This window comes from Pelodiscus sinensis, chromosome 32 (assembly GCF_052426305.1).
Source record: "Pelodiscus sinensis isolate ZL-2025 chromosome 32, ASM5242630v1, whole genome shotgun sequence".
NCBI lineage: Eukaryota > Metazoa > Chordata > Testudines > Trionychidae > Pelodiscus > Pelodiscus sinensis.
In genome coordinates, this window is record NC_143083.1 from 14,880,726 (window position 1) to 14,900,357 (window position 19,632).

General features: G+C 52.7%; 1 protein-coding gene across 5 annotated transcripts in view; it reads left to right on the forward strand.

The window, feature by feature from the left end:
• SBNO2 (strawberry notch homolog 2) overlaps window positions 1-19,632 on the forward strand; it is a 119,685-nt gene that overhangs the window by 66,970 nt on the left and 33,083 nt on the right. The window contains exon 1 of one of the 5 annotated variants that reach the window (XM_075902662.2): window positions 9,796-13,034. The exons of 3 other annotated variants lie outside the window; for them this stretch is intronic. In XM_075902662.2, coding sequence (XP_075758777.2) covers window positions 12,963-13,034 — 72 coding nt within the window. In that variant the 5' untranslated portion in view covers window positions 9,796-12,962. Of the gene's footprint in view, window positions 1-9,795; window positions 13,035-13,510; window positions 14,007-19,632 lie in introns of those variants that run through there. One more of the 5 variants, XM_075902663.2, reaches the window with a different exon arrangement.

Consider the following 19,632-nt stretch of genomic DNA (forward strand, 5'->3'; position numbering starts at 1 on the left):
CGTGGCAAAGACGGGAATGGAGCCTGGAGTACCTGATGCTTAAGCTAGCTGACAGGCCTCCAAATGAAAGTGCAAGCAGGGAATCCTGGGAGAGCCGCTGCGTTCCTAGCAGGGTCCCTCAGGGTCGGTGCCCGGCCCGGTGCGGTGCAGCGTTTTTATCAGTGACGTGGACAAGCACTTCAGAACCACCCTGACCAGATTTGCAGATGATGCCGGTTGGGGGCGTGGTTTGCCCAAGCAAGCACGATGCATTGCAGTTCAGCCAGCGAACACGGGGCCTGCTTACAGGGCAGGGGAGTCCGTCCCCTCCAAGGAAAGATTTGGTGGCTGTGGTGGATAATGAGCTGGCCGCGAGCTCCCAGTGTGCTGCTGGGGCTCGGAAGGCTGGTATGACTTTGGATGCAGAAGCGTCCACTGAGGGTGCTCCGGGGCTGGAGCACCTATGGAAAGTTAGCAGGTGCTCCCCCCCCCCCCCCACCTGCCGGCTGCGCTGCCGATCAATTCCCCCACTTCCCCATGCCTCCCGCCTGCTGCACTCGGCTGTTTTGCAGAGAGCAGGCGGCTCGGGGAGGTTCTAGGACAGGGCTCACTCAGGGGAGAGGACGTGGAAGTGGTGGGGTGGGCACTTAGGGGGCAGAGTGAGGGTGGGGCCCATGGCAGAGCTGAGACGTATGTACAGGAATATAAAGTAGCAGAAGCGAACAATATCTTTGCATGGACCACTCCCGCAATCCTGTGTCCCGGCCTAGTGCTCATGCTCTTTGAGGGCGAATGTTGCAGAATTGGAGCGTGTTCAGAGGCGAACCACCGGGATGATTAATGGATTGGAGAATAGGCCATTCCGGTGAGACTCGGAGCACAAACCGGAGGTTTGATCCCAATCCGCGCATGCCTGCAGAGAGAGCAGGCATCGGATCAAAGGCCCTTCAGCTTAGCAGACAGAGGCCTGGCAAGATCCAGTGGCCGGGTGCTGAAGCTCGACCAATTCAGACTGGAAATAAGGGGCCAGCTTTTTGCCAGGAGGGCAGTTTGCCATTGGCATACCTCACAGGGACTGGTGAGTTGCCCATTCCTGGAAAGGTAAACGCTTGTAACTGAGCAGAAGTCTCCAGCTGGCCATTGGCTTAATAGGGGTGTAAAATCCCCGTTAATCATTCAGACGCTAGGTTGGGTTAAAGGTTTAACTGGTTAACCAGCTCAGCGGGATCCTGGCAGGGGACCACTCCGGCCTGACTGGAGCAGCTCCCAGCCCACGGGTCTCCTACCTCCCAGCCCCCATAGGCTCCTGATGCACAACCCCTGCCGGAGAAGACTCTGCTTGTGGCAAGCCAGGCTCTCCGCACACTGAGAGCAGACCCTGCTTGCGGGGTGCCTGGGTCCGCCATGGATAGAGGTTGCCTGAGCGCCAGCTGGGCTCCCCGGGGGGGCTCCCACGGCAGGCAGGGAGCTGCTCCAGCCCCCACTGGTTAACCTTTCACACCCCTCGCCCTAATACAAAGGTGTGGCTTTGAAGCATCTTAATTTAAACGAAAGCAGCACAGAAATCTTTCTTGCAAGTCAAATTGTGGTAAAACTTTTCCTTGAGTTTTTAGCAGTTGACTGGGCTGTAGTTGCTGCTGGGGAGGGGCTTTTGTCTCGGCTGCCGCCTGTGTGCTTCAGATGCAAAGGAGGGGTGTGGCTGACCACGCAGGGTGTAACGCTGAGATCCTGCTGTACTGAAAGGCGGTGCTGACCGCCCTCGTTCTCCTGCAGGGTAATGCCATGGTTGTGATAAGTGCTGTCCTGGGTACCCTTGCAATGGCTGCCTGTTGCCATTATAAACGGCTCATTTTGGGAGGCTGAAACTGACACTTGTGCCTGGATTTAGAGCTCTCATATCCAAATGTATTTAATTAATCAAATATATTATAGAGCACCATGTGTGGCCAAAACTGGTCTGCTCTGCTCCTTAGCCTAGCACATCGCTAAAAAAACCTTTTGGCGTGCCCAGCAGCCTCGGTGCAGTAGATTTTCATAGAGCTACAGGTCGGATTTGGGTTCCTTTGGCTCCGGTACGTAACTAGACATCCCTCTGCGCACCAGGACACGAGAAGCGGGTTGGGGAAAATGCAACCCATGGTGGAGTGGCTGGAAATGTGTGTGGGGCAGCTTGGTTTCACTAGGGTGTGGCAGACCCCTGGGAAGGGGCAAAACTACCACGGCAGGGAAATCCTTGTTAAACAACAATGCAGTTAACAGCAGCCCAGGTCTGCAGTGTGTGGAGAAGGGCTCTGAAGAACTGGAGTCAAAGTGAAAGTGAACCCAAGTGGTTAATCTTTGATAGCTTGTGGGGGGTGTATCTTTGATTTAAGCTCCTAAAATGATAGCAGATAAGAGCAGGTCCGCCCACGGGGAAGGGGCACGGGGCAAGTGTGCCAGGGCCTGGCAGTTCAAAAGGGCAGTGGAGGCCGGAGTCCTAGCCCACGTGGCTTGTTCTAGAGCCCTGGGGGGCATGCTGTGGCTGGGGCTCACGGGCTGGGGGTGGGGAGAGGATGGCCCCGGTCTCGTCCCGTCCATCCAAGGCCCCGCCCCTTCTGGCAGCGCAGAGCCGGTCCCCTCCCCCACACCTGGCCCAGGAGCCTGGTGATTTTGTTGGGCCCTGTACGAGAGAGACCCCTTCCTGGGGAAATGGCAGAGACCTTGGAGAATCAGTTGTTGAAAGCACAGCATGAGTGGCTTTCAGCACCCGCCGTTGGCTCAGTCTGCTCAGTGCCATTGCCGGTCATTGGGAGGCCACTGCCACAAGGCGCTGTCCGGACACGTCCCTTCGAGATTAGGGTTCCCAGGGCACAGAACTCGGCGGTCAGGCCACGCTGTCCATAACTGGCACGTGCTGGAGGTGTCCGGGAGGGGGGCGGGTTCTCTCGGAGACGGGAGCCTGCACAGCGCGCACCTGCCGCGGGAGAAGCATTTCTACCCGAGGGGCGAGCTGGACTTAGCCTCCGAGACACAGCCTTGGCCGCCCTTTGGAAAGTTGTTTCCATGAGTCGTCTACTTGCACGATGTGCAGGGCTGCTGACGGGCACATGACAGCAACTCCTGGGACCAAAATGCAGTTTGTCCTGAAATCCCCGCACTAAGCGAGTGCACTAAGCGAGTACAGTAAACTTCCGATAATCCGGCACCTTTAGGACCCAGGGGGTGCCGGATTATCAGATATGCTGGGGGCTATGAGGGGTCTGGGGTAGGGTGAGGGGGATGCCACCCCAGACCCCTCATAGCCCCCCCCCTTCCAATAGTCCGGCTCTGTCCCAGGCGTCCCCGATTGAGCCGCTGCTGGTCAGTTTCAGCAGTGGGCGAATTGGGGATGCCTGCGGCAGAGCAGCTGTGGTGCTGCTGGGTTGGTCCAGTAGCGCCGCTCCTCAGCGCTGCGGGACCAACCCAGCAGCACCCCAGCTGCTCTGTACCAGGCGTCCCCGAGTCAGCTGCTGCTGCAAATGATCAGCGGCTGACTCCGGGAAGCCCAGGGCAGAGCAGCTCTGCCCCGGGCTTCCCAGAATCAGCCACTGGTCAGTTTCAGCAGTGGCTGAATAGGGGCACCTGGAGCAGAGCAGCTGGGGTGCTGCTGGGTTGGTCCCATAGCGCCGCCCCTTGATGCTGCGGGACCAACCCAGCAGCACTCTGGCTGCTCTGCTCTAAGCGTCCCCAAGAGCAGCTGGGGTGGTGCCGGGTTGGTCCCGCAGCCCCGAGGGGCAGCGCTACTGGACCAACCTGGCAGCACCCCAGCTGCTCGGCCCCTGGCTTCTGTGATTCAGCTGCTGGTCAGTTTCAGCAGCGGCTGAATCGGGGAAGCCGGGCGCAGAGCAGCTCCAATTGTCTGGCTGCCCCGAGCACTTCCGGGTTCCTGATGGTGCCGGACCAACAGGAGTGCCGGAGCATTGGATGCCGGACTAAAGGAGTTTTACTGTACTCAGAACAGGCCTATTCTGGGCTATTTTTGCCTGTTCTTAATGCGTCTCTGTTACAGCCTGCAGCTCATCCCAGAGCAGTTCATCAGTGTTAATTTTGAAGGAGAATGGTGCCTCCCTCTCAGCGTGCTCCAGCAAAGCCTGCAATGGCAAGAACAGGACAATTGCTCAGATGGTAGATCAGACGCGAAACACCAGAATTAGAGAGCACAGACCCTTGAATTCCTCTGCTCAGGAGAGGCTGACGCTACTCCCTCCCGGAACTATCCATAGGAAGCCTGTACATCCTGAAAGGGAAACTAAAGGCCTCCCCAAACACAATGAATTTTTGTGGACAAGTGTGCTTGATCTAGGGATAGACGGCGTGTGAAGTCCAACACCCACAGCTAACTTGGTATGGAGCTAGGGGGTGAACCACAGCTAAAAACTGCAAGTACAAAACCATATTCTGAACCTGCACTTGATCCGATGGTACAATCAGTCTAAACCCACCAGACGGGTCCAACCCCCCCTCACGACTTCTGCTGAAAATGCTGTTTTAAGACAGTAACAGGATTCTCCCATCTCCCCCCTTCCTGGACTTGGGGAGGGGACCGGTCAGGCTGGACTATAAACTGTGCCCCCAGGCCTTCCATTTAGTCTCAAGATGCTGAACAGTTCCTGATTTCTAATATGACAAAGTGGGTAGCGTTAGGTCTTCAGTCGTTCATGCAGCCGCGTGAGTAGGCAGGAGGCATCGCTAGGGCCCTACCAAATTTACGGATGTGAAAAATGTGTCATGAACTGTGAAATCTGGGTGCCCCCCACCCACCCCGTGAAATTGGGTATTGTGCTTTTACACTGTTACGGCTCACAGGTGGTGCCCACAATCATCCCGGGCAGGACCCCCCCCCTCCAGTGCGGCAGCCCCTTCTCGGGGAGCCCCCTCCGGTACAGTGGCAGAGACACGGCCCTTTCTCATGGAGTCCACTCCAGTGCAGTGACCCTCTCTTGTGGGGCCACTCTCACCGGGGGAGGGGGGGTCTGCCCCTCTGCCTCCGGGACAGCGCCTCTCAGGGTCTTCGGCCGCCTGCCTCCGCCGTGAGCCCCTTCGGGGGTCACCTCCCTCTGGATCTCCGGGGCCTCCACTCCCGGAGGGATTAGAGCAACTCAGCCAGCACAAAACAGCTTTGAATGCAGCAAAGGGTCCCTCAGGCCAGTCGGCCTGGGCCCTCAGCCCCACGTCAGTCTCCCCTGCAGCCAGCTGAGTCCTGTCTGCTCTGCTTTCTGTCCCAAACAGCCCCACAGTCTCTCAGCAGAGCCTCCAATACCCCCAGCAACAGCCCCTCCCCAGCCATTGTGTGTCTCTAGGTAACAGCGTTGCCTGGGCCCCTCTTCTCCACCTCCCCTCTCCTCGGTCCAATGTTCTCCCCTCACTGGGACCAGCTGGGCCAGTTGCTGGGGTCTTCCTGCTGTAGCCTACTGTCTGTCTCTGGCCATAACCAGCTGTGTCCTCTGAGTGGGGTCAGCTGGTCACCAGGGCACTCGTCCCCAGGACTCCAGTTCTGGGCTGTTCTCTGAAACAACAAACTCCCTCTGCCCTTGTCACATTAAACCAGTAACATCCGGGCATTGAGTGCCCCCTCTGAACTGCCAGAACTCCCCACTGTACTTCACAGATGTCACAGGGGAGGACAGTGTTTCTCCAGTTAGGGATCCTGACTGAAAAGGGACTTGCAGAGGGGGTTGCAAGGTTATTTTAGGGGCATTACAGTGTTGCCACCTCTATTGCTTACTTTGGCACTGCTGCCTTAAGAGCTGGGTGGCCAGAGAGTGGAGGCTGCTGACTGAGGGCCCAGCTCTGCAGGCTGCAGCACAGAAGTATGTGTGGTAACACATAACTTACCATCCTTACTTCTGTGCTGCTGCTGGTTCTGCCTTCAGAGCTGGGCTCCCAGCCAGCAGCCACAGCTCTTAAGGCAGCGTCGCTGTCAGCAGCAGCACAGAAGTAAGAGTAGCAGTACCGCAACCCCCTTCCCACCCTCCACAACCCTTTGGGTAAGGAACCCCACAATTACAACACTGTGAAATGTCAGGTTTAAATAGCTGGAATCATGAAATGTACAATTTCAAATAGCCTATAACGGTGCAATTGACCGAAACGGACTGTATTTCGTAATGCCACATGTAACGCTGACAAGTCTGGGAAAAGCTCTTTCTCTTGGAGGTGGGATTTATGCTGTTCGTGAGAACTGGCTGTAAATTCATAGCGATGATTCAGAGGCTCTCACTGTCATTAGGACATATCAAAACATTAGCTAGAGTGAAACTGAAATGCAAGGTGGAGGTCAGTATTCTTCGTGAAGGAACACACCAGTCCACGACCATATCTGCACCAGAGAGATGGTGCCTACTAATATTTCCTGTGTGTCAAGCATGAAGGACTCCACAATTCCCATTGCTGAATCGTGCTGCTGTTGGAAAGAGAGGACAATCGGCTGCTGATTGGCTGGGCGTGGGAGAAGGGGTTGGGAGTGGGGGAAAGAAAGAGCCCGTGTTTTATGATGAGTGATTTGTAATAGCGTTGTAAAGATGCAATTACAGTCTTTGCCTGAAGTGATTTTGATGCAGTTTGTGGTACGTGTGGGGCTCTTGACCGCATGTTAATCAGAAACAGGCCTTTTCCCATCCACTTTCCACCTCTTGCACTTTCCTGTTGAAATTGCCTTTTTGATACCCAAGGAAAAGGTTAACCGCTGGCGCAGGAAATACTAATTGAAGTGCAGCTTTGCATGTGGCGGAGCTGGGGCGATTTGAAAGAAATCAATGGTCGAGGTATTCAATTGTAGGGGAGACTTGCTTCTGGGTGAAATAAAGAGCTTCCTGGAATAAGAAACCACCTGGAATTTCCTATTGCTCTTCAGGAGTTATCGGTCCACTGGGGATACAGATGTTAAAATCAATTTGAAGACACTTAACTGCCTCTATTGCCTTGCAAGCATTTCCCTACCACGTTGCTCTACCTGCCCGTGGCCATACTGTTGCATTGAGACCGGTTTGGGCACGGTTTAATCAGAGTCACTGCAGATAGCTCGAGTTTACTTAGGCCCCGACGTGATAAGAACAGTTTCAGTTGTCGTAAGGCCTCTTCTTACTGGTCCTAGTGAATGGGAGGGAATTGTCCACGTTTTCACAGAACCGCCACATCTCCTGCATGTGCAGCCACACCTGCCTTGCTGCTAAATCTTGTTGCTGTCTGTGCATTCTGGGAAAATCTGGCCAACTCCCCCTGGGTGCCTCAGCGTGGCTGTAGAGTGCCCGGGACAACACCGTGGGATGCTCTGCCAGGCCGCGGGCTGTGACCAAGCAGAATCGTCTAAGCTCCCTAGGTATGACCATGCCTCGGTCTCTGCGCCTGATCAACCTGGCACCCTGGAAACACAGCTCTAGGCCAGTACAGGCAGCTTGAAGGGGTCGCACCAGGTTTGGCTGCCTTAACCCTTAACTACGTAGTATAGGCTGAGCCCAGCCAGGTCAGTATTTGGTTCCAAACACAAGCAAACCCCACAGCACAGACACTGAGGGCCCTGTCAGAGGTTCAGGGCAACTGCACCTGTATCCCCCTCTGCAGTCCACCAGCAGCACCCCGTCCGGCTCCCAGCGGTCACTGCTCTTGACTGGAGACCCTGGTCAGAAGGGAGCGAACGTGGGGTTGTACGGTTTCATTGTGCTGTCCTCAGAAGCCAGTGCCGGAGCCTGGCTTTCTCCCCGAGCGCCATGCCCAGCATGTAACGTACCGCGCCGTTCCTTTAAGCAAGCGCATGTGTTCTCAAGGGAAGCATTGGAGAGAAGATCTTCAATCCATAGAACCACCTACGTGCATGCTAAAGTGTTTAGCAAGGTCACCTTCAGCACCAGTCTGCGGCTCTGGTAGGTTTTAGTCCTTCCAAGCCTACATCTGGCTTTTCCCCCTGGTTAGCAATTCACTTGTCCAGTACCAGAAACCAGGTCAACCATTTGTTTCTATCGCTCAGGCCTTTGATTCCGGCCTTCTGTAATGAGCAATCGGTGCACAAGCTTCAAAGGGCTGTGGTTTTGCATAACTGGGGTTGGGTAATTTGCATTTCCCTCTCCCTAGGGATTCCCCAGGAAATTCAGTGAACACTCATTGGACTTTGGGATCTGTCCGTATCTGCCTCCTCTCCCCAGCCCACAGCAGTACGTTAGCTGTCATGCAGCAAGGGATGTCGAGGGTATCACAGGGATCTTTTCCTCTTTGCTAAGCTGTGAGCGGGTGCTCAAGTCCGTCCCTGTTCAGTGCTTTGCTGAGGTGGGCGAAAGATGCTCAGGTTTAAGCCTAATCCTGCATCAGCAGGAGTTTTGCCTTTGGCTTCAGCGGAGGTGAAGCAGGCTCAGGAAGAGTTTGGCGAGACTTTCTTACCTACGAAGTAACACACGTGCCAGATTGGCCTTCTGCAGCTGGCTGGAGCGGCCGTGAGCCCGGAAGGAGCGGCCAGTGAAAAAGAAATTGGATCAAACTTCAGCTGCTTGTGTGGCTGCTCGTGGTTGAGCCGCCTCCATTCCAGAGCGTTGCCGCTGCCTGGGGTTTTAATCTGGTTCAGTGGTGAGAGGAGCCAGTGCAGGGTGCCTGCGAGCAGCCGCCCCCGGTGCCGGCTCAGATGTGGACCATGTTGAAGCCCTGCGGCGGCGGCACTCGAACGTCACTTCCCTGTTTGCTCCCCGCCGCCAGCAGCGCTGCTGAACCCTCCCGACAGGGCCAACGGTGCAGGAGCAAAAGGGGCAGCTGGCCTGAGGCTCTCAGCCACCACTGCGGCAGTGGCCGGAGCCCTGGTGAGAGCGTGAACCATGAAGGGGTGGCTGGAGGAGTCTGCTCCCCAGCCCTGCCCCTGCTGGGACCCAGAGCCACCCTTCGCCCCACCACACCCCCTCCTCTCAGCCAGGATCCCAGCCTCCCCGGGCTGCGTAGCGGTGAGTCCCAGTGTGTACCCCACCCTGGTTTAGCTAAACTGTGGCGTAAGCACAGTGTCCCACAGAGGCAAGGCAGAGACTCCACAAACAGGGAACAGACAATCAGGAAGTTTTCCATTAAAATCCATTCCTGGAACCCTCTCAGAAGTTCTCAGCAAACTCGTTTAAGTTTTACGTTTCTCCTCCTCCCTCAGCCTTTGCTACAGTCGAATTGGGAAACCCCTGTGCAGAGCCAGTAGTCTCCGCTGTAGTAGAACTTAACGGGGATTGGGCAATATTTTTAAATAGCTACTTTAATGCGAAGCAGAACTGGCCTGAGTCACTGTTCATCTGAGTCTCCCTGCCTCCAGCCAGGCTTTCTTGACAGACGTGTAGCTTGCCACACCAGCGGCTCTCCTGTTCCGCGGGGCTAGATGGACTGTCCTGAGCGGCAGGTGGCTCTTGGGAGAGGTCTCTCGGCCTCAAGTTCTCCACATTGAACCCCAGCGGCGGCGCCCACTTCCCCACGCTCACCCGTGAGAAGCAGAGCCCCGTGGCAAGGGGAGCAGAGCAGTTCTGTTTGCCCTGCGGCTGCTGGGGATTGTGGGGCCTGCTGCCGACGCCGGCCCTCAGCCCCGCTTGTCTCCTGTGGCGCATTGCTCAGGGGAAGGCGAGGAGGTGGGAGGGGGCGGAACAAGAGTACGAAGAAACAGGGAGAGATGGGGCCTGAAGTTGTCCTAGCCCTTCCCTGGGCTAGGAGGGTGTCACAGGGCAAGTGGCCCCCGCGCCCCCTTCCCCAGTCGCTTCTGCTGGTGCAAGCACTTTTACTCTTCAAAGCAGCTGTGGCTTTGACACCCAGGCCTGCCAAAAATCAGAGCAAGGAGCTGGCTTCATCTTGGGCAGTGAGAGAGATGTGAGGGACCCAGGAAAACAGGGCTGGATGTACAGAGCCTGCTGTCCCATCAGTGTACCCCTGGAAAACAACACTGGGGAGAAGACCTGAGCTGCTTGAATCTTGGCCCTGCTTTCCCCTTAGCTGGCGCTGGATCATTGCTGGAGGCAAACGGGGGCCTGCTTTGTTCCCTTCTCTGGTCAGGTAGCCACTTCGGATATGATGCTGCCTCTGTTCAGGAGATGATGGGCTAGATTTGCAAAGGGATTTAGGCACCTAAAGATTCACTTAGGCACCTTATGGGATTTAAGGCCCCGTGGGAGTTGAGATACCAAGTTGTTTACGTGACTTGGAAAATCTGTCTAGGTGCTTAAACACATCTCTAGGCTCCAAACTCCCTGGGAAAACCTGGCTCTCTGCCTTGTCCATGCAGGAGAGAGCTTAGCTGCCTCCTCTCCCTGTCTGCAGCTTCTCTGCTTTTATTTGATTTTTGGTCATACGACAACTTGTTTGCTAAAAACCCAGCAGATGACAGCGAATGTGTCTGCCTATCTCATGTAGCCATCAGGCGGCTGCTGTTCTTGAAATATGGAAGTGGGCCAGACACACACAGGTGTTCGAGCGATGGAAGGATGATATTAGTTGAACTGAAAGTGTGAGCAGTTGACATGGCTTTAGATCCTGTGTTTGCTGGAAAGTAGTGGGTGTCGCGAATATTGGTAGCAACAGCAGCTACCACGGGTGCTCAGAGCAGTTCGTGCCCTCATGAATCAGTGATGCGCAAGTGGATGAATTGTTACATCGCTTCACCTGGAGGCTAGGGAAACGGCAGAGATTGTTGTTCCCCTTTGGGTTATAGTATCCCGGGGGTGGGAGAGGGGGGATACTGAAATATTAGTCAGTCGCATTAGGAATCCTGATAATTATTTAAACAAGTCTCACTTCATTGTGATGCCAAACCTGCGAGGCTTAGTCAGCCTCCTTTGTCCAAGCAAAAGACAGGACTATGGAGCCCTTTAAAGACTAACAAGATGGTTTATTCGATGATGAGCTTTCGTGGGCCAGACCCACTTCCTCAGATCAAGTAGTGGAAGAAAATAGTCACAGCCATAGATACCAAAGGATACAATTTAAAAAAATGAACACATATGAAAAGGACAAATCACATTTCAGAACAGAACGGGGATGGGGGGGAAGGTGAATGTCTGTGGGCTAATATCAGACTAACACGGCTACATTTCTATTACTATCCTTTGTCCACTGAGAGTTCAAAACAGGAAGTAGCCTACCTGCTTTTCGAGGGGTGTGTAAGTAGCAGATCGTTGGTGGCCTGTAGTGTCACTTACCAGTGGTTTTAATCCAGGGCACTTGGCAAGTCAGTTACTGGCAGCAAGTCTCTAGCAATTAAGACTCTTTTTTTAGATATATTTGCTCTATCTCTGTAGCAGTATCTCACACCTATTCCAAGCTCTGGGCCTCTCCGGGGGATTTAAAGATACAGTTGAATGACCCAGGACCAGTGGCATACCAGCTGCCTTTCTCTATCCAAAAGCAGCTACGTACAAAAACCACATTCTTCAGCTTCCCCTCAGCACCCTGTATTCCTATCCAGCTCCCACTCTTTTTGTTCGCGGAAGAGTGAAATCCAGGCAGATGCGTCCTCCTTTATGCTGAGAAACTTGGAGGGGAATTGAGAGAGCATCTTCCTTCTGCTTCACAAGAGTGGCCACTGCTTACGCGACCCTTACTCTTCTTTTCCTTGTCATCCACGCAGTGCACAGTCAACCTGTGGAACTCCTTGCCAGAAGATGTTGTGAAGACTGGGACTTTAGCAAGGTTCAAAAAAGAACTAGATACGTTCATAGAAGACAGGTCCTTTGAGGCTTGTTAGCCAGGAGGAGTAGGGGTAGTGTCCCTAGCTTCTGTTTGTCAGAGGCCGGAGAGGGATCACTTGATGGTTCCCTGTTCTGTTCACTCCCTCTGGGGCACCTGGCATTGGCTGCTGTTGGCAGACAGGACACTGGGCTAGACGGACCTTTGGTCTGACACAGTCTGGCTGTTCTCATCCACTCTTCTGCCTGAGACGGCAGCCAGCGATCTGGTGCCACAGAGCACTAAAAGACACTTGCCTTTCTTGCCTAGGTAATGGGGGGAAGTATTCCAGGCCAGGCATTTTGCACAATGGTGCTCAAATCTCTAATCTAGCTGCAATTCTAATGCGCCTTCCACCATGGCACTTATTACACAGTTAGACCCAGACCACAGACCTTTCGAGGCGCTGTCTCAAGTGGAGGTCCTAGAAGTGCTTTTCCAGGCTTGCAGTGTTGTGCCTCTCTGGGGATGCGCCTGCAGAAATGTCTCGGCCTGAAGCACGGGTTTCACGAGGTTGTGGCTCATTGGGATCTCCTGTGGCAGAGGATCCTCCGTGGAAAAGAATCTCTTGTATGCCTCATGTGCCCTCCCACTCCTCCAAATCCTTCGCAGAGACCAGTCTCTGGTGTGCCGCGGGCACGTCCCCTCTTCCACGGGCCCCCGGGTTGTTTGCCAGTCTCTCAGTCCAGGAGCCCCTCCTTCCAGCCACCCTCTCGCTCTGTGGCTAGCTGCTTTTGTGCGACGCGCCGTTCAGTGCGTTGGGCTTTCCCGGTAGCCCCTCTTGTGCCCAGTGTTAATGCAGAGCCCGGTCAGGTGTTTCTTCCCCCCTTTGCCAGGCATCTCTGAACTTGCCCGTCCTGCCCAGGAAAAGCCGGAAGTGCCATTTCAGTCCGCGACAGCTTGGGAAGTGTCCTGCAGGGATGGGAAAGGGGAGGGGATTTCCGTCTGGAATACCGGCCACTAGCTTTAGCGCGCATGCGGAGGTAACAGCGTGTCAGCCAGGTAACTAGGACGCCTTTGCCAGTGCAGCTGGTTAGGAGCCGTCAGTCGAGAGCTGCACAGCTAATGAATGCGTTGTCGCTGCCGGAGCTGTGCCTTTGGCTTTTGACCCACGTGGAATTCAGTTCCCACACAGCGAGCCAGAACAGTAAAGCGGACGCGGGCAAGCTGGAGTTAATCAGGAGCCGACCTCGATTTGGAGGAAGTGAAGTGGTTCCCTCCCACTTTGCCAGGCACTAGAAGTTTGCTCCAGCATTTAATCTGTAATAGTGCAGTTACTAATTTCCCTGGGGAAAAGCGCACAGATGCGTTCCGTTCTGTTCCCCAAAACGGAGCAGATACCTTCCAACGACAGGCTTCTCGTACCACAAAACTTTGCAAGTAACATTTTACTTCTCCTTTTGGCATCTGCCTTCCCTTCGGGGCAGTCTCTTGTTGTAGTTAAATCTAGCTTAAATGCCTCCTTCTAGTCCCTTTTCCTTTCTCCGCCCTGCAGTAGAAATGGGCTCTCCCTAGCAGTGATCTCTTTACTTATCCATCAGAGGCAGGAAGCTTGAAATGAAGTGTTTGAAAAGGGAAGGGGTGCATGGGCGTGTGTCAAACCAAACCCATTCAGAGTACACCAGTAACTCCCTTATTTTTGTTGGGGGACTGGCTGGCGAGGAAGGAAGGAACACGGCTCTCAGGTGCATCTGGACCCCTAACTCTCGGAAGGGCAAACCAGTACAAAGATGGTCGATGGTTTCCTTTTGTCCAAACTAGCTTCTTTTTTTTTCCCCCTTCTCGGTTTAGGGTTGGAGGGGGGGAGGGGGGGAGGGGGGGAGGTGAGCTATGCGCTGGCTTATGGAACAGCCAAGTACTTGACACAGACTTTGCTTCTGTCCGAAGTCAGAGAGCAGCTCCGCTTTGTTTACAGTGGATGTGTGGTTGAGTTACACCACATACAGTAATTCTCATCGCACTGCCAGTAATTTCACTGACTTACCAGGCAGGCATCATTTCCTGAAAGTCAGCTCCCGTACTTAGAGGAAGTAAGAGCACTCTGCTTCATGACTAAAGACTGTATGCAAATTTCTACAGGCTTAGGAGAGCCGCTCTGTATGGGCTGCCTCTTTTTTTTCCACCATTTTCACTCCTTCCTTTGGCGTGTAAGATTTCTTTAAATCTTCATGAGCTCTTTCTCCGGCTGCTGCCGTTTCTGCTGTCATGAATGAGGATCCTTCTCTGTTGTGTACTGGAAAAGCACGTCGCACTCTATTGCCCGACTTCTGCTCTTCTTGCAAGGAGTTGAATGCTGTTTTAAAATGTCCCAAATGCAATTTTGGCTAAAGTTCTCATCTCTCTACAAGGTAACACCGCTTTTGACATGATTGATTGCGTTCTGTGTACAGGAGAGATGGATTTTAGCTGCTTTGGGGGATATGTGCCTGTTGGTACATAGGTAGTAGAATTTCAGAGCGGCAGTTCTTGACCTAATGGAATAAGAAAAAGGTTACTATTTTAAAGATGCACTCTATTATGCTAAAACATCCAGATCAGAGATCATTCCCAGCCGATCAGAATTCTGGGACTAGCAGAGAAACTTTGAGGAAGGGAAACAGCATGGAAGATTGTTTTTGTAACCCTAAAGGCGTTCAAGAATTTTAGCCCAAGATGCAGATAATTTACACTTGTCAATCAAACCAGGACTATGAGTTTATAGCAGTATGGTTGGAAGGACTTAGATTTTTGTGGCTAGAAAACTTCTTCTTAACTGTGCATGCAAAATGCAGGTCAGCGAGTTGGCAGGAGAAATTGAACAGTAATCTGAAATCCAGTTTGGTCAATTGGTTCTTTTAGTGGATGGGCTTTTTAACTTTTTGTTGTGCTGGTTTTCTCCTTTTAACACCCTTTCTCCTGATACTTTATGCATAGAGGTAGGGGGGTGGGCGACAGAACATCTTTCTCCTCCTCCCCTCCTTCCCTTCTCTTCTTTATTTCAAGTTTCCTTATCCTCTAATCATAACTCTGGTCATCTGAAGAAGTGGGCTGAGCCCACGAAAGCTCATGACACAATCTACATGTTTTGTTAGTCTATAAAGTGCTGCTAGACCATTTGCTTGCTGTTTTTTATTATTACTTTAAAAGACCAAATGGAACAGGTGCTGGGCTGGCTCAGAGGACAATAGTCAGTTCCTGTATACTATGGGGACGATGCTAATAAATAATCCATTCGTACCAATGGGTTTGTGGCCAAAAAAATATTTTTAGGTGCATTCGCTTTCTAAATGTAGCTGTCACCTGTTCTTTCATTTATTTGAATAAACACTTGTTTTAACTGAAGGAGAAGGCTGAGTGCTAACTATTTCTTTTACACTAGTTCCATCTGATCGCTTTCTCCAGAGTGAATCGATTTGGAAAGTTTCAGAAATGAGCCAAAATGCAGTACATCATTAGCACCTTCTACAACTGAACTGGGAATCAGAAATAATCAGAGGACAGTCAGATAACTAGCCTGCTGCTAAATCATCCTTTTATAGCTCCTTTTGATCGGAGATGCTCAAAGCACTTTGTGAACATTAATAAACTAGTGAGTTATACCAGTTGAGCTTTGTTGTAAATATAGAACGTGTAGGGAAGATTACATGGCCAGCATGGATATAACTATATTTTCCCATTGACTTACTGTACGCTACTTGTGAAACTCTATTAAATGGCCAGCTTGCTATAAAGGCATTGTCCTTTGACTGGCCTTTGTATAATACACGCTTCTAAACTCCCGCTTCTTGTATAACTTGCAGAACTGTCAGTTCTGAGCTTGATTTTCACCAGGAAAGCTGTAAATGCTTTTATTTTCATTTCCATCCTCCTGTCATTGCTATAGGAAAAACTGGGGAAAATTTTGCTAGAAGGACTGTGGGTTCAGAAATGAGATTGAGACAGACATTCTCTGTGTTTGCCCAGATGAGTTTGTAAAGCCACAGCGTAGAGATCTGGGCCATGCAGCCCTGCCCCTCTCCCTCATAACTTCCTGCCGAGCGGCCCACTCATAACTCGCTCATCCAGCATTTGCAGTCCAGGTTGTGAAAGTGGATTAAACTAAACCAGAAAAAGACGCTTCCATTCCAGAATAAAATGATCTGCCCGGGTGTAGTGCTTTCAGTTCACAGCCTATCTTATTCCAGCACACCTTCCCTGCATTAGATATGCCCTAAGAATTCAGTTGGCTTCAGTTTCTCTCTCTGTAAAAAGGAAAATAACTATCCCCGGGAAAAGCTTTGATCTACTCTGATGGGAGGTGCTGACTATTAGTCAGTGTTGAGCAGAATAAAACAAGCTCTGGAGGATGAACAGGAGTGGATCTCTCCAGAACATGGTGTCCGTCCAGCCAGCCATTCTCAGGCCTTAGATCATTTCACTATCAGAAGGATGAGTGCCTCTGCTGCTTTTCCAGTGTGTTACCTTTCGTACTGTAGCCAGCGCAGATTAAATTCTGCCTGGCTGCTGGGTGAGAGCCCGTTCGCAGGGGCTGCCAGTGTTTCACAAGTAGAACAACCACATTACAGAAGGGGGCACTTGACGGTGTTCACACACTGACTCTCCTTCGGTGCTGTTCACAAGCCGCTGGCCGAGGGCAAGTGTGCACTGCCACCCTAGGTGGGTGCAGCGGCGGCCCATCTCACGAAAACACGCTCTGCCAATGGGAGAGTGATCCATCTCTGCGACAGGCAGAGACTGTTAGCGGGAGCGGGTCCCCTGCTGACACGGCATGGCGTGAACACTACTTCATTGCTGTCACTTACGTTGCCTGGGGGCGGGGGGGCAGGTTTGTTTTCATACCCCTAAGTGACATAAGTTGCATCAACTTAAGTGATAAGGTAGACCAGCCCTGAATTACCTAGGGCTGTTGGTATTGAAGGTGCACAAAACACGCGTGTGAGTCTGTGCGCATTTAAACAAACGTGTGTGTTCCATCTTCCCAAATTACCTTGTGAGCACCCTGGGGCAGGAACCTAGCAGGCGTAGAGCCCTGCCGAGAGCATGGTCCATTTTAGTCAATTCCAGGGTCAGAGGATTTAAATGATACCTGTCATGTCTTCAGCTAAATCTGAGATTTCATGGTGTAACGTAGGGGCCCTGTGTGGGCAGGTGGCATGTCACTCCGTTGTTGTACTGGGAGTTGCCGTACTGCTACCCTTCTGCGCGGCTGCTGGCAGCGGCGTGGCCTTGCGAGCTGGGCAGACGGGGAGCAGCAGATGCAGGCCAGGAGCCCGGCTCGGAAGGCAGAGCTGCAGGCAGCAGCACAGAAGGAAGGATGGCCTGGTACAGGATTGCCCCTTTACTTCTGCGCTGCTGCTTGCAGGCCTAGACTCAGCAGCTGCCACTCCCCAGGCACCCAGCTCTGAAGGCTGCGCAGAAGGAAAGGTGGCCCAGGACCTCTGGCCTCCCTGTGACATCTGCAGCGTGTAGCACCCAAAGGACTAGGTTTCACGGGGGGAGGCCAGATCGCCAGGGTCATGACTCATTTCATGGCCATGAATTGAATAGGGCCTTAAACGTGAGCCATGGGGTCCTTTTCAACACTACTAGTCCTGACCCCGGGTTCGTTTCCTGTTCCCCGTCTCAGCCCAAAGTGACAGCAAAGAGAGGGAGAGATCGGGGGCTGGGCAAAGGGGATTTGCTTCAGGAAGACCTAATGAACTCCCTCGTGTGGTGCGACCGTGGGATGGTGCGTTCAGCAGGCGGCGTGGGGAGCGCCCAGCCGTTACTGTGCTCCCTCTGGACAATGAACAGTGGCTACGCTAGCCTCCTTCACAGCTGCCGCTCTCCTGCACCCTCATGGCCACTTCCTTCTCGCCCTCCTTTTCCGCTCCACTTCTGTCTCCTTTGCTAATGTCTCTTGTTTGGTAAGTTGCTGCACTTCTAGAGTAGGAGCAAGCCCCAAGGAGGGGCTGCGCTCCTGCGCATGATGGGCCTGATCCAAAGCCTGTGGAAGAGACGAATGTACCTCTGAAGGGTTGAGCCTTGCTCTGCGCCCTGTCAGGCAAAAACAAAATGCTCCCTGCCCCCAGGAATCAGAGGATGCTAGAGCTGGAAGGGACCTCGAGAGGTCATCAGATCCAGTCCCTAGGCCTCGTGGCTAAACCGTCCCTGACGGGTGTCTGTCTAACCCGCTCTTAAGTATCTCCAGTGACAGGGATTCCACAACCCCCCTGGGCAATTTATTCCAGTGTTTCACCACCCTGACAGGTGGGAAGTTTTTCCTAATGTCCAACCTGAACCTCCCTTGCTGCAGTTTAAGCCCCTTGCTTCTTGTCCTGTCCTCAGAGGCCAAGGAGAACAATGTGTCTCCCTCCTCCTTGTAACACCCTTTTAGGTACTTGAAAACCACGATCATCTCTCCTCTGTCTTCTCTTTTCTAAACTATAAGCGAGCCCAATTCTTTCTGTCTTCCCTCATAGCTCATGTCTTCTAGACCTTTAAGCATTCTTATTGCTCTTCTCTGGACCTTCTCCAGTTTCTCCACATCTTTCTTGAAGTGCAGTGCCCAGAACTGGACACAGTACTCCAGTTGAGGCCTAATCAGTGCAGCGTAGAGCAGAAGAATGACTTCTCGTGTCTTGCTTACAATACTCCTGTTAGTGCATCCCAGAATCATGTCTGGTTTTTTTGCAATAGCGTTATACTGTGGACTCATATTTAGCTTGTGATCCACTCTGACCCCTAGATCCCTTATGCACGACTCCTTCCTAGACAGTCGCTTCCCATTCTGAGAGAGAGAAACGGCTTGTTCCTCCCAAGTGGAGCACTTTGCATTTGTCCTTATTAAACTTCATCCTAGTGACCGCCGACCATTTCGCCAGTTTGTCCAGATCATTTTGAATTATGACCCTCTCCTCCAAAGCAGTTGCTACACCTCCCAGCTTGGTGTCATCTGAAAACTTAATAAACATCCTCCCTCTGCCAATATCTAAATCATTGATGAAGACATTGAACAGAACTGGTCCCAAAACAGACCCCTGCAGAACCCCACTTGTTATGCCCTTCCAGCAGGATTGTGAACCATTAACAACTACTCGCTGAGAACGCTTGTCCAGCCAGCTGTGCACCCACCTTATAGCAGCCCCATCTAGGTTGTATTTCCCTAGTTTATTGACCGTGTCAAATGCCTCACTGAAGTTTAGGTATCCCAGACCCACCGCTCCTCCGTTCTCCACAAGGCTCATTATCTTATCAAAGAAAGCTCTCTGATTGGCTTGGCATGACTTGTTACGCCAAGAGCTCCAGGCTGAGTGGGTCAGGAAGAGGCTCTGTGCTGGGAAGACTAGAAGGGGAGTTTTATTACTTTTAGCCTGGCTTGTGGGGGCGTTGTGGAAGAAGTGAGTTTTCCTGGGGCCCTCCAATGCAGGGAGCTGCTGCGGGGGACTGATGCAGCATGAGGGCACTGCATGGGAGCTGATGTTTTTGCTGCCTGTGTTCAGCTCACACTTGTGTTCCAAGGGCTGCACGGCTACTGAATTCTTGCCACGCCTCGGGGAGGCAGGGGAGGAGGAGAACCCAGGTAGGGATGAGGAAGTGGAGACGGTTAGAAGTGACTTGTCCCAGGGTAAACAATGAGTAAGCAGCTCAGACAAGATCAGGACGTGAGATCACCTGACTCCTAGCCCCGTGCTCGTGCCCAGAGGGCCTGCTGCAGTTCCCACGTGGTCAGCCGGGAACCGGCAGAGGTCCTTAAGTGCCAAGGTGGGTCGGGAGGGGGGGTCGCTCTGAAGGGGGTCTCTGGAATAAACACGTTGGTGATCCTTTGTTCAAAGGAGCTGCATCCAGTGCTCTGCAGCTCCGTCCTTTTGGCCTGTTCTCGTCTGAGGTGAGGTGTGCCCCGTGCCCGCTCTCCGTCTGAGAACACACATACAGATGCTCCTAGCACTGCGGCTTTGCGCAAATGCCTGATGCCAACCAGGGTTTTAATGTTGATCTTGTTGTCACCTTGTGTCA